The following is an 18750-nucleotide window of genomic DNA, read 5'->3' as shown; positions in this document are numbered from 1 at the left end:
AGGGTACAGCAAGTGCATGTCTCGCATTTTAATTTCAAAAAGACTTTGGGAGGGACAGGCACTGTGATTGAATATCTAGTAACTTGATAAGATTTGTATGAACCATTGGTAGATCTAATTAGAGAAGAATGAAACAATCTTACCCTTAAGAAGTACATCTCAGTACAAAGCAGTGTAAGCACCTTCACTTGGTCAAACCTACCACAAAGCAAGTGGCCACAGTTAGTTTGCACAGGAAATGTGGGCACCTGGAGACAAATTGGACAGTGTTGCTCACCGTGGAAATTCATTTTAGAACAAGTTTGCAATTCCTGGAATGAAACATAAGAAATATTTCAGAATTGTTAATTATTAATTTTATTATGTGATTATCTTATAAATATTTAATATATAACTTACCTTTGCTAGTAACTATGAATTTTTATAAGTATACGGCCTATGAGTCTCAAAGATTAGATATGATACTTTCTGTATTTTACTCAGTCTTCCTCTACGTTAAATTGGCTGTTAATTTTAATAAAGTTTAATGCAAATATGTTTACTGCCATAGATGACTTTCGCTGACATAATAAATGGAATCATCAACTTAAAAGATGATGATGATTTGGTTTGATGCCAATGAGGGTTCTAAATCTGATGGTGTCTGGATCCTCTGCGACCTGTTCAGAGATGGTCAATTAAAAAGCCATCCTCTGAATCTCCCTCCTATTAAAGATTGTGGAAAATCTCCTGAGGCAGAAGACCCAATTAAATCCCAGAAGTGGAGTAACATACAGCCCCATTGGGAGAGATTGGCACTACCTAGACAGTTGTGAAATCACCAAGACCCCCTCAAGAAGAAGATATGCACCGAAGAAGTTTCAAAGATCAGTTAAAAAGTGTGACCGCAGCTCCAAGCTCAATTTACCCCACCTCCAATCCCAGTTACAGCCTTTAGGCAGGTACAGTTCTGGGTTGTTGGTGGAATTTAGAGGCAGTCTCACTAACCCTTCCCTGCCTGCAACAGTAGTGGACCTGCCAACATTAAGGGAATTTAAATGGTCATTGGATAAACATATGGATGATAATACAATAGTGTTGGTTAGATGGGCTTTAGATTATTTTCACAGATCAGCGCAACATCGAGGGCTGAAGGGCCTGTACTGCGCTGTAATGTTCTATGTTCTAGCCATCAGGAGGACACCTGCAGGCAGGTTAAATAGCCTCCCTCCCCTGCTGGTGCAGGAAACTAAAAGCTAACGCAAAAGTTCTAGACCTTAAACAAATACTTAACCAGCCTAAACGTGAGTTTGGATGAGGGGGAGATAGCCCTGCTGCCTGAAACCCATTTCAACAAAGATAATCAGCACAAGGAACGGGTTCAGGAAATCAGCATGCTGGCTGCTGCTGGTATTTTCAGGCTTTTTCAGCTTCTATGTCCACCACTGGAAAATTCCTAAGATCCTGTCTCACAAAAAAAAATGGAATTCATGTTGGACTAAATTAGTGGAAACATATATTGATCTTAAGTTGAAACAGACATGAGCTATTCCTCTTGAACATTGGTGATTAATGCCACAAAGTCTAAGTTCAGTGTAATTTATAATTAGATAAGACTTCATGTGAGGAAAATGTCTTGCAACTTCTCCCTAGTTCAGCTTCTCCTGACTTGAACCATTTCACCATTCCTAAACTGTCTCTGGTATAAAATCTTGGAAATCTCTTCTAATAATACTGAAGGTGGCCCCTCTACCACATGGATGGTGGTGGTTGAAGAACATAATTCATCTTCTCAAGGATGTTTAGGCGTGGCCAATACCTACTGGCTCAGCCAGCATTGCCCATGTCCTGTGAAAGAATAAGTTTTTTTTAAAAAAAAGGAATTCTTGTGATGGTTGTCCTTTGGCTGACCCAGATATTGATTGTTCAGACCTTTTACCTTTCTGTTATCGTTGGTTTGGTCGAATCTGAAGGACGAAAGTGAAGTAAGGTCAGCTTTATAGAGTTTGCTCGCTGATTCAGTTAGCACAGGAGCTGTAACAAAACCTCCTGTTATAAGTAAAAGCTTATTTCACAATTTGCAATTTAAACATTCAGAACTTTGAGGAACTTTTAAATTCAGAAATTAAATTTTTCATTTAAAATAAGACCAGAACTACCTGTCATAAATGATATATGACTACCCTAGTTTAACAGTCCTGTCTTTGCCTCTCTTATCCAATCCAGATAGAAATATTATATAGGTGGGCAGACATGGTAAATAAGTGATAAGAGAGTTGAATTAAAGGTATATCAATAAGGTGATAATGTCACTATTTCTGCTTTTCTGAATTAGCTATGTGTCAGTTTTGTGAAAATTCACTCTCTATGCATAACTAAATGACATGCAATGTTTTTTGTGTTGAATTTCTTCAATACAAAGGCTATTCTTTCATGTTCCTCTTATCACAGGAAGTGATGTTACCCAAAGGTTTGATCCTGATGAATGGTTTTTGCCCGAAACATTGACTCTCCTGCTCCTTGGATGTTGCCTGACCTGTTGTGCTTTTCCAGCGCTACACTCTCGACTCTGATCTTCGGCATCTGCAGTCCTCACTTTCACCCAGTTTGAAAATTGTAACCCAGCAGTGAAGAGACATTGATAGTGCTTACAAATATTAACCTCTGCATTTTAAGTTTCATTCTCAATCTTTATTTTGACCTTGCAATCACTCCTTAAAACTCGTCACTCAAATTTTGAAAAGATTTTTTTGAGCTGTTGAACTGAAGCTCCATTCGTCCTTTCAAACTGATGTTAAAAGTACAAAAGAGATCTCGTCAGAACTTAACCAACATTCATAGCTCAATCACATTAATAGAAACTAAATGGTACCATTGCAATGGAAGTGCAGGAACAAAGAGATATTAGGGTGGCTGTACATAAATCTTTGAACGTGCAGTATAAGTTTCGTAGACAAGCAGGAGGCTGGAAGAACATAGCAAACCAGGCAACATCAGGAGGTGCAGAAGGTGACATTTCGGGTGTAACCCTTCTTCAGTTTAGAACATTGTTAGAAGGGGATTTAGGATCCTTGGCTTTATCAGTAGAGCCAAAAGCAGGTACAGAAGCAAGGATTTTATGAAATTTACCTAAATCTCTAGTCCGACCCCAGCTGGATTATTGTGTTTAATTTCACGATTATGGAAGGGTATGAAGACATTAGATGCAATACAGAAGTGATACACTAGGATGTTACCAGAGACGAGGAGCTTTGATAAAGTAAAAAGAGTCGAGGGTTAAAATGAAATTTGATTGTGATGTAATAGATCATGCGGGGTATTGAAAGGCTTAAAAAGGACAAAACAATTTCAGTGTCAAAAGGGTAAATAAACATATGACATAAACATAAATTTATGTCATATGAGCTTTAGATAAGTTTCATAAAATCCTTGCTTCTGTACCTGCTTTTGGCTCTACTGATAAAGCCAAGGATCCTAAATCCCCTTCTAACAATGTTCTAAACTGAAGAAGGGTTACACCCGAAATGTCACCTTCTGCACCTCCTGATGTTGCCTGGCTTGCTGTGTTCTTCCAGCCTCCTTCTTTTCTGCTAAACTGACTGGCAGTCTGGTGTTCAGTCTTCCAAAGATGAAGGAAACAAATTAGCGGCTTTCATTTGTTTGCATTTTTAATTTCTAGCAGATTTAGTTTAAGGGAAAAAGACCCACTTTTCAATAGGCCAAATATATCTCCAGAAGCAATTTCATTCTTCTGTAAAATATCCTGATTTTAATTGAATATGCTACCCATAATGACAGTGAAGATATTATGCCCAAGCCCAAATAAATCCAATTCCTTTCATGGCTTATAAGTTTTGTTTGTTGATGCTGCAATTGAGTAAATTGCAATCTCAAAGAAATGTCAGTTAGGACTAAAATTACTAATTAACTATGACTCCTGCTAATTATTAAAAATCAAATATTTGATCTTTGAGTCTTTTCAGTGTGGAACTTTTACTGCACTGTGATACTGATCATTAGTCTTGACACTAGCAAACATTGCCTGGAATGTGAGTGGCATCAGGTCTTGTCTTCAGGAGAAGAACCTAACACTGTTGCTGGATAAGTAAACCCATTTTATTGACCAGCATCTTGGTTTCACCCCTGATTTATTTCATGTAAGTGAAAATCTCAGGAGCCGTGTACTGCATTTGATCTTGGAAAGGAAGGGGAAAGAGACTTTCATATTTCCTGGACATGATTTAAGGCACATTAATTAATTATTTTAAAACTTCTAGATTAGTGTTAAACGTAAAATTCATTCGATATAAAATAGCACTCGTCTGGAGATGGATTCCAAAGGAGGTTACAAAAGAGAGCTGGATATATATTGAAAGTGATGACGTGAGAGGGCTACAGAGATAAGTCTGGAGAGTGGGACAAGCTGGGTTGCTCTTTCAGGACCTGGTATAGATGGGTCAAATGATCTTCTGTAAAATTCAATGATTCTATGAAATGAATAACATAGATGCATTCATGTGGAGAGGTAGCTAAGCACATTTGAAAGAAAAGAATAGAAGGATATACTATCAGTGTGAATTAAAAAGAGAGCTTGGGAGGGGAATAATGTTGAGTGTAACTGCCAGTAAAAACTGGAGTCAAATTATCTGTTTCTGTGTTGTACTCTTATAATACTATGCATAAACCATTTGCCAAGATATCATAGGAATACCTGTGCCTCAATCTGGGCTTCCATGTAGGGGTGAGTATTCAAGGGATTTCAAGGGATATATTTTGTCCCCAGGGATCCATCTTGGCATTTTGTGATTGATGTGAAGTTCTGAGGTAACCTTTACTGGCAGAACATTAATAAGTCATGATAGTATCTAGGAAGGCAATATCACACCTGACGTATAGTCATAGGCCAGTTGGGGATTGAAATCCTTCCAGTTGATAGATGTGTTCCTTGGTGACTTGATGGTGACATATATGCAATTATTTCAAGTGAGGAATCCACGACTGGAGGCAAGACCCAGGCCTACTGTTCCTGCAAGTCCACATCCTTTGTGAAATGAATGTACTGTGCTGAAATACGTACACCCCTTCAAAATCCTCCCCTCCCCCTCCATACTGCTCTAAGCAAGTTGTGTAATTACTTTTACATTCTTCAATGGGGAGGCAAATGTGATCACTGTCCTGCCATCCTCTTCAGCCTGCTGAACATTGTCGTTCAGGAACAGCATCTAGAAACCAATGTGGCAGCTGGCACCAGTATTTTAAACTTCCTGCCCACTTCAGGGGATTACCAAAGATGACATAGGACATCAGGCACAGAGACAGGCAATTGGACCCAAGCAGTCTGTGTCAGCATTTATGCTTTGCTCAATCCTCCTCCCATCTTTATACATCTAAAGCTGCCATTGTAACTTCCCTTTCCTTATCCCCTTTGCTTGCCCAGCTTCCCCTCCACCCAATCAAAATATATTGATTGATTCTGCAATCATTTGTACTCCAAATGGTCCTGCTTAACATGCATTAGGAGCAGGAATAGACTTCCAGGCTGCTCAAACTTCCACTGCCATTCAATAATACCATGTCTGATCTGCTATTCACAAGCCCACCTAGCTTCAATAGCATTGCTCTGGCTTGCTTGTCAGGAATCCATCTGACCTTGCGTTAAAAATGTTTAATAACCTTCCCACCCATCCCCTAACTCCCTTTCCAGTCCCGCCTCCTCCCTTCCATCCCTCTGACAGACCCCTCTTTCCAGCTACCCTAACAAATAAACACAAGTAGCAATCAGAAGTAGACTAATAGGTTCCTGAAATCTGATCTTCCTATCCCCACCTCCATTCCTGAAGAAAGGTTATACCAAAAAACACCAGCCTTCTCCACCTACTGATGCTGCCTGGCTTGCTGTGCTCTTCCAGCCTCATGCTAGTCTGCTTAAAAATATTTAGGAACTCTACTTTTTGTGGCCTTTTAAGGAAGAAAATTCCAAAGACTCATGACTTTCTGAGAGAGAGAAAAAATCCTATTTAGCTCTACCTTCAATGGACAACCTTTTTTTAAAAAGTGACCCTTAGTCCTAAATTCTCCCACTAGAGGAAACATCCTTACCAAGGATGTCAAGACCTTTCAGAACCTTGTATACTTCGATCAAGTTGCCTGTGGGGAAAAACACCAGGGAGAAAAGATGCAGAAAGCTGCAACACAAAATGATTTGGGTTAACCTGTACATGAAATGCAAAAAGCTAGCACACGGGTGCAGCAGGTAATCAGGAAGTCTAATGTAATACACCCATTTCTTGTGAATGAATGAAAAGAACATTGGTAACTTCTCTAATCTCCCATAAATGAGTGGCTTTTTGCTAGGCCAGTTCAAAATGAGTTGAGTCGAACAAGTGGTCCATATTTTCCACTAGCCATAGAGCCATCTTTCCAGAGTAGATGAGAATTACACTGGAGATCTCTGCAGAATCTCCATTATATAACAGTCCAAAGGAATTGCCTCACAAGTTGAAGATTCCACTAGGCAATTCGTCAAGACCTAGAACCCTCCAAAAGTCTCCATTACAACTGGAGAGTATGGACCATTTTAATTAGTTAAAAAGTCACTTGGAAAAGTTAGACTATTAAATACATAGCCAACACCTGTGTAATTGTTAACCAACTCCATACTTAGCTCTCTAACCCCCATCTCCACCTCTTACAATTTCTACCCTTATCTCAACCATCTTGGCACCTTATCCAACTCTACCCTGCCGCACACCCCCCACCTGTATTTTCTATTCGATATGCCATCAGAGGCCATTCAGATTTGTTTACAGCTTAAGAATTAAAATGAAAGAAAGTGGTGATTAGCCATTTTAAATCAGAACAATCAGCTAGCAGGAGTTATTGGCAAGCATGTGATCACAATGAAATTTGCAAGTACCTACTACAAACATGACAAGAAAAAACAGGTTGCAGTTGCAATGCAACTGACAGCACGTAACAGTAAACAGAATATATTACTGTATATTCAAATGATTGATTGATACCTTGAAGAATGCAGTCACACTTAGCAAACACCTTTTATGCTAATGAGTTGTGATATAGATTATGTTTCGGAATAAGTTATAAGAAATGCGAGCAAAGCAAAGACAATACAGTTGTCTATTTCTCTCTCAGGTATTCAGAATTATTTTGTCACCATTCATTTTTAATTGTCAAAAATGAAATCTTTACTGATAAAAGTTATGTAGGATGATGTAAGTTATTTACAACAATGTGAGGTAGCCTGAGCAAATTAAATGTAAAGCAGATCCAATACATTAGATGTTTTAAACAACATTTTGAAATATAAATGAGAGTTGTTCATTCACCAAATGCACCCTATAAAAGCAAGTTCACTGACTTAAAGCTTAATAGTCAATCTCATGTGGAGCTGCACAAGGGGAATCAGGACCAAAAACTCAAATGAAGTCAGAGCCCAGAAAGTTAGTGGTCGAGAGGTGAAGATGGATTTCCATTGGCTTCTTTGGTCTTCCTTGACCCGAATCTAAATAATGCAGCAAGGTGATTCTGTAAAAATCTAACAAAGGCCCTCATCTCTGGCTGCCACATTTCTTCCATTTCCATTATAAGTACATTTCAAAGTTGTTTCATTGGTTGCAAACTATTTTTGGACACCCAGAGGTGTGAAAGGTGTAAACATAAGAACTAGGAGCAGGAGTAGGCCATCTAGCCCTTCAAGTCTGTTCCTCCATTCAATAAGATCATGGCTGATCTTTTTGTGGACTCAGATTAATTTATGTGCACTCTCACCATATCCTTTAATTCCTTTTATTGTTAAAAATTATCTTAATTCTAAAAACATTTACTGAAGTAGCGTCAACTACTTCACTGGGCAGGGAATTCCATAGATTCACAACTATCTGGTGAAGAATTTCCTTCCCAGTTCAGTCCTAAATCTGCTCCCTCTAATCTTGAGGCTAGCTCCTGGTTTCACCTACCAATGGAACCATCCTCTGGACTTCTATCTGATCTATTCCCTTCATAATCTTATATGTGTCTATAAGATCCCCCCTCATTCTACTAAATTCCAATGAATATAATCCCAGTCTATTCAGTCTCTCCTCATAAGTCAACACCCTCAACTCAGGAATCAACCTAGTGAACCTCCTTTGCATTCCTTCTAGTGCTAGTATATCCTTTCTCAAGTAAGGAGACCAAAACTGCACACAGTACTCCAGGTGTGTCCTCATCAGCATCCTATACAACCGCAACATAACCTCTCTGCTTTTAAACTCAATTCCTTGAGCAATGAAGGATAAAATTCCATTTGCCTTCCTAATTACTTGTTATATTGCAGTCCAACTTTCTGTGATTCATGCACAAGGACACGGAGGTCCCTTTGCATAGCAGCATGCTGAAACGTTTTGCCATTCAACTAATAATCCTTTTTACTATTACTCTTACCAGAATGCATGACCTCACATTTATTAACATTGTATTCCATTTGCCCACTTGCTTATTGATGTTCCTGTGCAAAGTTTCACAGTCCTCTGCAGTCTTTGCTCTGCCACTCATCTTAGTGTCCTCTGCAAACTTTGACACACTACACATGGTCCCCAACTCCAAATCATCTAGGTAAATTGTGAATAATTGCAGTCCCAACATTGAACCCTGAGGCACACCACTAGGTACTGATTGCCAGCCAGAATAGCACTCATTTATCCCCCCTCTTTGTTTCTTGTTAGTCAACCAACCTCTATCCATGCTAATACTTTACCAGTAACACCATGCATCTTTATCTTATGCAGCAGCCTCTTGTGCAGCTCCTTATTGAAGGCCTTTTGGAAATCTAGGTACACCACATCCACTGTGTCCCCGTTATCCACCTTACTCGTAATGTCTTCATTGAATTCCAAAAGATTTGTTAAGCATAACCTGCCCTTCATCAACCCATGCTGCATCTGCCCAATAGGACAATTTCTATCTAGGTGCACTGCTATTTCTTCCTTGATAATAGAGTCAAGTATCTTTGACACTACAGAGGTTAAACTAACCAACATCACACTTGTTGTTTTCCAATCTGCTGGAAATGCCCCAGAGTCCAGCGAATTTTGGAAAATTACCACAAGTGCACTTGCTTTTTCTCCCACCATCTCTCTTAATACCCTGGGAGACTTATCTATCCTTAGCTCCATTAGCTTGCCCAACACTACCTCTTCCATAATAATAATTAATTCCAGGTCCTCACCTACCTTTGTCTCTTTGTCAATTACTGACATGTTATTAGTGTCCTTCACTGTGAAGACCAATACAAAATACCTGTTCAATGCCTCGGCCATTTCATCATATCCCATGCCTAAATGCCCCTTGTCATCCTCTAAAGCACCAACATTTACTTTCACCACTCCTTTTCATTTTATATATTTAAAGAAACTTTTGGTATCTGTCTTTATAGTCTGTGCTAGTTTTTCTCATGTTCTGTCTTATTTTTCCTTATAGCTCTTTTTGTGGCTTTCTGTTAACCTTTAAAGTTTTCCCAGTCTTCTAGTTTCCTGCTGTTCTTGGCCACTTTTTATGCCTTCTCTTTCAATTTGACAGTTTCCCTTATTTCCTTAGACATCTTTCACAGATTATCCCTTTTCTTCTAGTCCTTCCTTTTCACTAGAATATACTTTTGCTGAGCACTTTGAAAAATCACTTTGAAAGTCCTCCAATGCTTGTCAACTATCCCATTATAAAGTCTTTCCAATCTACTTTAGTCCTCCCTCATTTTATTGTAGTCTCCCTTGTTTAAGCACAGCACAATCCTTGTATTGGATTTAAACACAAGTTGTTCCTTTGAATAGGGAGGTGGGCAAACAAGATGATATGTTTAAATTGCACTCAAAAGAGACAGTATGAATATGAGACAATTGTGATAGTCTCATATACATAGTTTGTTTCTAAAATTTGTTAAAGGATATAAGTAAACAAGGAAGGTAGCAGAATACACTTAGCCTTGCACGGAATTAGGAAGATTCGGCAAAACATTAACAGAAAATTGATATCTTGTTTTACTTTCTATCATTACTCAGAGGAATCTCAGTTCTTACCTTGTTCCTGTACGACCAGGACCGAGGTAGTGTTCTGGTAACATCCTGGAGTGGTGTGTGTTTGGTGAAAGATCTGTGATCTCTTATATTACATACAATCATATGAGCGTGTTTCTCTTCAAAATTGAAATGACAAATCAAATCATATGAGTTAAACATTAACAAACCTAACAATTAATAAATAAATAAATCTAAGAATGCAAAATACTAGTTCCATTTTCAAAAGGATGTTTCAAACTAGAAACATTAGATGTTTTCATTCCACAAAAAAAAAATGAATTCTGCTTCTGTGGTTAATAACTGACAGGACCCCTGTTCAAAGTTTAACTCCAGCATTGAAAGTGACATGATGGTATTTTGAACAAAAACCATCATACAGATAAACCTTTGAGTTAATCAGACATTAAGACTGAGGTTGGAGGGGCACTCTTTCTTTCCGAGTTTCTTCGGTTACAACAAGAATTAAAGTTAACCAGGCTGTTGATATGGCCAATTATCTAAGTATGAGGATCAGAAATGTATCAGCTTCAATATTATGAACAAATCAGCCAGGATTTTTTAGTCAATAACAAATAACAGATTTCTTCCAAAAATATAAACCTAAACAATAATGCAATGTTTAATCAGAAACAGTTTGTACGACAAACATATAATTTATACATATATATACACCTTTCCGTCTGCTATAAGGTTGGAAGTGGGAATGATCACTGATGATTGCACAGTGTTTAACACCATTTATGACCCCTCAGATACTGAAGGTACCAACTCCAAATGCAGCAAGGCTTGAGCTGATAAGAGCCTATAAATGTGGAGTCACGCAAGTGCCAGGTGATGACCATTTCAAACAAGAGAGAATTTAACCATTAGCCCTTGATGTTCAATGGCATTACCATCACTGCATCTCACAGTGTTAGTACCCCAGGTCTTACTATTAGCCAGAAACTGAATTGGATATAAAAATATTCTGGCTACAAGAGCAGTTCAGAGGCTCAGAATTCTGTGACAAAATAATTTGCTCTCGTCTCGCCACCATCTACAAAATACAAGTCATGAGTGTCTTCATTTGCAGGATAGTGCAGCTCCAACTGTACTGAAGAAACATGACACCATCCACAACAAAGAAACCTGCTTGATTGGAATTCCATGCACTATTTTCACCACCAAAGCACAGCGGCAGCAGTGTGCCATCTACAAGATGCACTGCAGTAAATTAACAAGGTTCTTCTGACAGGGCCTTTCAAACTCACGACTTCTACCACTGAGAAGGACATGGACAGTAGAGGCACAGGCACACCACCATTTGCAAATTTCCCTCCAAGCCACAAATCATGCTGACTTAGACCTTTATTGTAATTCCTTCACTGTTGCTGAATTAGGATCCTGAAACTACCTTCCTAACTGTACTATGGGAAATCCTATACCCCAAGGAATAAAGTGGTTCTACAAGATAGTTCACCAACACTTTCTCCAGGACAATTAAGATAGGCAATAAATGCTAGTCAAGCCAGCAACATTCACATCACTTGAGTGAATAAATGTAAACCTTCTAAGAAATCAAAACAAAGTCTGAGGGAAAACAAAAAGACTTTTCTGAGTGCTAACTTTGAAGTACAGGGTTAAGCTTGTAAAAAAGGAAAAGTTACAAATTATCCAAAATGTGTTCTGTGTCTCTCCAGAACAGTTGCAGCTGGCTCAATTCCCTTTAATGGAGATGATGTGGTAGTTTCCAAGAAAATTCTCTTCAGGAATTCTTCCCAAGTAGAAAAGATGCATTTTGTTGAGGGTTTTCAGCTCATACACTTGCTGAGAGGAGTCACAAAGCAGGACAAAGTAAGCTTCCGACAAATCAAGTTTTCCCTTGCTGTATTCAAAAATTGACTACTTATTCCACAAACTGGAAGTCCTTTTTTTCCCTGAAAGTGCTCCAGACTGAATGACACTAGCAAGCTTCTTACTCCTTGACAGTGCAATACTGTTGCTATTGTACCAGTTCCTTTTCCAAAGCAAACTATTTTATATTTTAATTAAAAAGTTGAAGACATATTTTCCCACAGTAATTGACAACCCCCCAGTCCTCTTAATCCTTTAATCTCATCATTTAAGAAATATACTATTTGTCCTATTATTCACAATGTTGCAGATGTTCTAATGTCCTTGTAATGGATCACTCTTCAAGCAACTTAGTGAAAGATCATTTTTGAGCTGAGGCATGCAGGAACAAAACTAACAGGGCACTTTGTGTCATGCCCATGATAGTAATTCTTGTCAATTTTTTGCTGCAACAGCATGTATTTTTATATAGAATTGTAGAATTGTTGCAGTACAGAAGAAGGGAACTTTGGCCTATTATATTTGCAACCAATCTCCAAGTGACTAACTTACCTAGTGCTATTGCCCTGCTTCTCCTCATTACCATGCATGTACTTTTTCATGTCATCGTTGCTCGTTTTGCCATTTATCTTAAATGTGTGTCCTTTTCATCTCCTTCCACCTTTGGGATCAGTTCTTCCCTACTAACTCTGTCCATACTCCTCAAGAATACCTCTATCAAATATCTTGCAAATTTCTCTTCATTAAGCAATAAAGTCCCAAATTCTGTTATTTAATTACTTAAATGAAGTTCCTCACCTGTGATACTGTTCTCACGAACAATTTCTGCACCCTCTCCAATTTCTTACATCTTTCCAAAAGTGTGGCTTTAAATAAAATTGAAAACCAAGAGCTGTTAGAGAAGGATGAATTTAGAATAATTAGCTTTACCATGGAAAAGCTGCTAAGAAAATTACTGAACTCAAAGGCTGAAAAGTCTTCAGAGCTGTGTGGCCTATAGCCCCAGCATCTTAAGAGAAGTGATGGCACTGATAATAGATGCATTGGCTGTAATCTTCCTAAATTCCTTAGTTTCCGGAACAGTTAATTAATCTATTAGATTATTTTGATGTGGTGATGACATTAATTGTGGATAGATTTGAAGTATTTGGATTTTAAAAAGGCATTTAATAACATACCACATCAGAGATTGTCACACAAAATAGTAACACATGATGTAAGGGGAACATCATACTAAAGGATTAGTTAGCTAATAGGACATGAGAGTGGGGTTAAATGGATTTTTCTTTTGGATTGGCAAGTTGTAACTAGAATTCCACAGGGATCAGTGCCAGATTGTTAGTGATTTACAATCTGTAACAATGCTTTTGACAATGGGACCAAATGTATGATAACTAAATTTGCTGTTCACACTAAGATATTAGTGTCATAGTTTCATAGAGATGTACATGTGGAAAACCAAGTTGCCATGTGGAGATAGAGTCTGCAAAGGGATATAGAGAGTATTATAATCCCAGCTGATATTATTAATGGACAAGTCAGATCCCACATGGAACTCTGGCTTAAAATATCGTTATTTTTATTTAACAAATCATCTTTCACTGCAATACAAACATGCAATGCTATAGATTTGGATTTAATAATAAAATGGAAGTTTATTACGCAAAAGAAATTCAGATAAAATAGGAAAGCCAAACTATTTACAAAGAACACAATTTGAACAATGTCAAATCACAAAAATACAATCCCATCTATCACAACATCGTCATTTTACAGGACTCAAAGAGCAGAGAGAATTTCCTTCCCTATCATATCTTTAGTTTTGATTTTACAGTTTATCTCAATTCCTGTTCTTGAGAATTTGGTAGTGCTTTTTGAAAATTAATCACATACTTGACCTTAAAATTTATTAGCTTCAAGTAACACTGTCAAGGCTTTATTCGAATATGTATATGGTCTGGAGCTTTCAGATAAAATCCTTACTCTGAGTAAACCTATTTCCTAACTTTCCTGAACTATTCCATTTCTCCAGGAGAAACTGTTTCATGCATCTAACTATAAGCAGTACTTCTCAGTTTCTAAGCTATTGGTTTTTCATGTAAGCAAAAAAGAAATTCCTGATTCTTCTAACTGAGAGCAAATAAATGCTCCATAATGCTTCCTCTGTCCACTTGTAAAATGTTCTCAATGGAAATAAATTCCTAATATCACTCCAAGGATTCCCTCCCACACTTGTTAAAATAAGTCATATCTCCAGAAATATGAGAAATTAATCATTAAACTTCCTTATATACCCAATCATTGGAACAATCTTAACAATAAGTTCTAATCATAGTCTTCGAAGTTTGATGCCATCTTTCGAATACTTTGAGATTGTGGGTGAGAAGTTAAAGATGTAAATTTTTATTTTGCAATTAGTCATGATTTTTTCCAATATTTATAACTTAAGATTTAATGTAAGATATGATTGTATTACTTTGTTAATCCATACCTTGTTAAAAAAAATTGAACAAACATTTTTGCTAATATTTTTACAGTAATTTATACAAAAGGCACTGTTTCAGGAAATCTTGTGAAAGCATATACAATCATTAAAATACATTGATTCCCAGTCCTGGTTTTATGTGGGAGTGCTACACACTTATTAAGACTCTGCTAAGTGGTTCTTCCAAAGCTGCCTTCTGAATTAAAGATTTAGGTGTACTTGATAATTAGGGTTTTCCAACTACTTCACATTTACTGTATGTCTGGCAAAATATAATTGCATATTTATATAACTCTGGCCAAAAATTATAATTTTAAGAGCCACTCATTAAATTTCATTATGATACTCAGATGAGACTACCATCTGATGGACCAGTACTCATTCCTCATTGCTTGGTATCTGAGGTGGCTTCCACTTCCTTAATAATACTTTGTGTTTCAAATAATAATATTAATGCACTATTTCTGATTCAATGTCTAACTAAGCTGCTTGGTAAATTTCCTTAAATTACAATTGTTTTGTTGCAATTCTATTTTAAAAAATGGACTAAACATATCAGTCTGACTCTTTATAACTTCATCCTTTTTAATTAATTTTTGAAAATTGTATTTAGTAACTTATTTCCCAATTCATCACCCTATTTCATAAACTCCCTTTCTTACTGTCGGCTGTAGAGGTGATTTCCCTCTATATGATTTGCTGTTATAGTTTACAGATATTCACAAATTTCAGGAGACAGAGTAGCATGGATAAACCATACTGATGAATAGAGAATTTTCATTCCCTAATGTTGATTTGGAAGCATGTATTCAACTGAGGAAACTTTAATTTTGTGCTGAACAAAACCATAGCTGATAACACTATGTATATTTTGTCTAAATGTTAAATTTATGTTGAACTATTTTACGGCAATTTTCAGTTTCTACTAATATGCAAATTTCCTATGAGAACACGGTATCGCAAACTGATGTGAAAGATTAGGAAATGTTTTTTAGAATTATTTATTCATACTATAAGATTTAATGCTTTTATTACAAAATAACGTTTGAATGTTAGCAACATAAGTTAGGAATCAATATAAAATCAGAACACATTTACATTAAAAGATAGCAACACATGGCAGGATTGCATAATATTTTCTGTTATTTCTTTCCCTTTAATAACATGATGATAATACATGGTGCAGAACAAACTTGAGCAACTTTTATGAAGGTTACTGAGATTTATAAAGTTGGTTTAAACAAATATTGTCGGCTATTGACCTAAAATCATTTGACATAGGCATGTTGAACACTCTGATATAGTTCAAGATGACTCCTGAACAGTTTCCATTATATTATCTTTTGGAAGTCCTACTAAAGGTGTTTTGTAAGAAAGTAAACAAATGTTTCAGACATGTGATTTGCCTTCATAAAAATCAACCACAAACTGTATGTCTAATTGCAACTACTTCAAAGCCAAATCTGCTGAACTGCCAAACTTAGTTAGAAAATATTTAATTCAATAGCTATTACAAACTCAACTTTTAAAATATTCTCAGAATCTTCTCACTTGCATTATCCCAAACAAAATTATTCAGCTATAAAACCAATAGACATAATGCAATGGCATGGCTACATATTTTGTTTACATTATTTCTGAGTTAGTTGTAGAATGCTTGGGTGAAATTATAACCCACAGAAAATTCATCCATTTGCAGGGATTTAGATTCAGGCTCATGGGCTGAATCTTACATCTTTTGGATAAAGGTCAGTTTTGTCCAGTTTCATTGGAGGGTTTCTTGCCAAAAGATGTGGTGAAATCTCTTGCCGTATCTCATTGAACTCACCTCATGAACTTACCTGCCCCAATGGTGCTCTCTTGTCTGATTTTAGGCCCATACTTTCACTAACTATTCCTTTAACAATGTTCCATTCACCAGCTACCCAGCAACTCTGGCGCCCATATCAGATTGGCCAATTTGCACACAGACAAGGACTGGAATTTCAAAGCTCAGATCCTGACCTTGGTGGGAGTGTCTTGTTTAGAACATTTGGCAGCATAAGCTGGTGAGCTCCTAAGGATGACAGCTCTGCAACTAGCCCAAGAAATAATGCGTCCAAGGCCAAAGGACTCTACTGCCAGGTAGCTCCCCTCCACTCCATCTGCACAAGCTGGAACTACACTGAGATGTAGTGGGAAGGAAAGTAAAAAACCTTTTGAGCGCACTTGTTGACATGGGTGACAGCACACTGTATATAAAGATATATGTTTGCATAAATGTTACTTGTTTTATAACAGACTGTTTGTTTGAAACACTGTCTCGTCCCTTTGTAACTATACCAGCATGGTGCCTAAATATATGTCCCTACAGGCTGTTCCATAGATCGACGTGTTGAGAGCTTGCTGCTGCACGTGAAGGTAAGATGAACAAGTCCTATGTAGGGCAATAAGTTATACTTTACCCTCCATGGTCAAGCATGCATACTCTTTGCCTGGCTTCTGTATGTGCAAAAGTGCTGTGACTGAATGAAGTGGTTAGCAATGTAAGGGGCAGCAAGCTGTACAGTACAAAGGGTGCTAATGTCTTAGGATTTAGAGGAATTGGTGAGCCCATGGGTCTGTGTCCTGTGACGTGTGTGGGTCTATGTATCATGTTCTAAAGGACCTCACATCAGTGCAGTATGAGATATTTATCTCACCTCTTCCAGATGTGGTCACAGCCCGTTTCCTTTCTTTACTGCAACATAACATAAATTATCTTCTGCAACTGTGGCTGATGGTCCTCTGACGACCCCTTCTCCCACCTCCAACACACCCCGTCCACCTGGACACCCCGTGCTGACCTCCTACCTGCCCTCGACCTCTTCATAGCAAACTGCCGCCGCGATATTAACCGCTACCTGAACTCCCACCCACTCCAACCTCTCACCCTCGGAACGCGCAGCCCTCCACTCCCTCCGTTCCAACCCCAACCTCACCATCAAACCAGCAGACAAGGGAGGTGCGATAGTAGTTTGGCGCACTGACCTTTACACCGCTGAGGCCAAACGCCAGCTCGCAGATACCTCCTCCTACTGCCCCCTTGACCATGACCCCACCCCCCACCACCAAACCATCATCTCCCAGACCGTCCATAACCTCATCACCTCAGGGGACCTCCCATCCACCGCCTCCAACCTCATAGTCCCACAACCCCGAACCGCCCGTTTCTACCTCCTGCCCAAAATCCACAAACCTGACTGCCCCGGACAACCCATCGTCTCAGCCTGCTCCTGCCCAACCGAACTCATCTCCTCCTACCTCGACACGGTCCTGTCCCCATTAGTCCAAGAACTCCCCACCTACGTTCGTGACACCACCCACGCCCTCCACCTCCTCCAGGATTTCCACTTCCCCGGTCCCCAACGCCTCATCTTCACCATGGACACCCAGTCCCTGTACACCTCCATCCCCCATCACAAAGGACTCAAAGCACTCCGCTTCTTCCTTTCCCGCCGTACCACCCAGTAACCTTCCACCGACACCCTCCTTCGACTGACCGAACTGGTCCTCACCCTGAACAACTTTTCTTTCCAATCCTCCCACTTTCTCCAAACAAAAGGAGTAGCCATGGGCACCCGCATGGGCCCCAGCTATGCCTGCCTCTTCGTAGGGTATGTGGAACAATCCATCTTCCGCAAATACACTGGCCCCACCCCCCATCTCTTCCTTCGCTACATTGATGACTGTATCGGCGCTACCTCGTGCTCCCACGAGGAGGTTGAACAGTTCATCCACTACACCAACACCTTCCACCCCGACCTCAAATTCACCTGGACAGTCTCGAACTCCTCCCTCCCCTTCCTAGACCTTTCTGTTTCTATCTAAGGCGACCGAATCAACACGGACATCTACTACAAACCTACCGACTCCCACAGCTACCTGGACTACACCTCCTCCCACCCCGCCCCCTGTAAAAACGCCATCCCATTCTCCCAATTCCTTCGTCTCCGCCGCATCTGCTCCCAGGAGGACCAGTTCAAAATACGCACAACACAGACGGCCTCCTTCTTCAAGGACCGCAATTTCCCCCCCGACATGGTCGACGGTGCCCTCCACCGCATCTCCTCCACTTCCCGCTCCTCCGCCCTTGAGCCCCGCCCCTCCAACCGCCACCAGGACAGAACCCCACTGGTCCTCACCTACCACCCCACCAATCTCCATGTACAGCGCATCATCCACCGTCACTTCCGCCACCTCCAAACAGACCCCAGCACCAAGGATATATTTCCCTCCCCACCCCTATCAGCTTTCCGTAGAGACCACTCACTCCGCGACTCCCTTGTCAGATCCACACCCCCCACCGACCCAACCTCCACTCCCGGCACCTTCCCTTGCAACCGCAGGAGGTGCAACACTTCC

General features: G+C 39.2%; 1 protein-coding gene across 1 annotated transcript in view; it reads right to left on the bottom strand.

The window, feature by feature from the left end:
• Positions 1–10300, bottom strand: part of LOC122554373 (E3 ubiquitin-protein ligase RNF170-like) — a 35063-nt gene extending 24763 nt beyond the window's left edge. The window contains exons 1-2 of the mRNA XM_043699281.1: positions 10050–10300; positions 203–311 (exon numbers count right to left, since the gene is read on the bottom strand). Coding sequence (XP_043555216.1) covers positions 203–311; positions 10050–10208 — 268 coding nt within the window. The 5' untranslated portion in view covers positions 10209–10300. The remainder of the gene's footprint in view (positions 1–202; positions 312–10049) is intronic.
• Positions 10301–18750: the final 8450 nt, after the last annotated feature.

Source organism: Chiloscyllium plagiosum, chromosome 11 (genome assembly GCF_004010195.1).
Source record: "Chiloscyllium plagiosum isolate BGI_BamShark_2017 chromosome 11, ASM401019v2, whole genome shotgun sequence".
NCBI classification, from domain to species: Eukaryota; Metazoa; Chordata; class Chondrichthyes; order Orectolobiformes; family Hemiscylliidae; genus Chiloscyllium; species Chiloscyllium plagiosum.
Note: the sequence above shows the minus strand (reverse complement) of the source record. Positions and strands in the feature narration are given on the sequence as shown.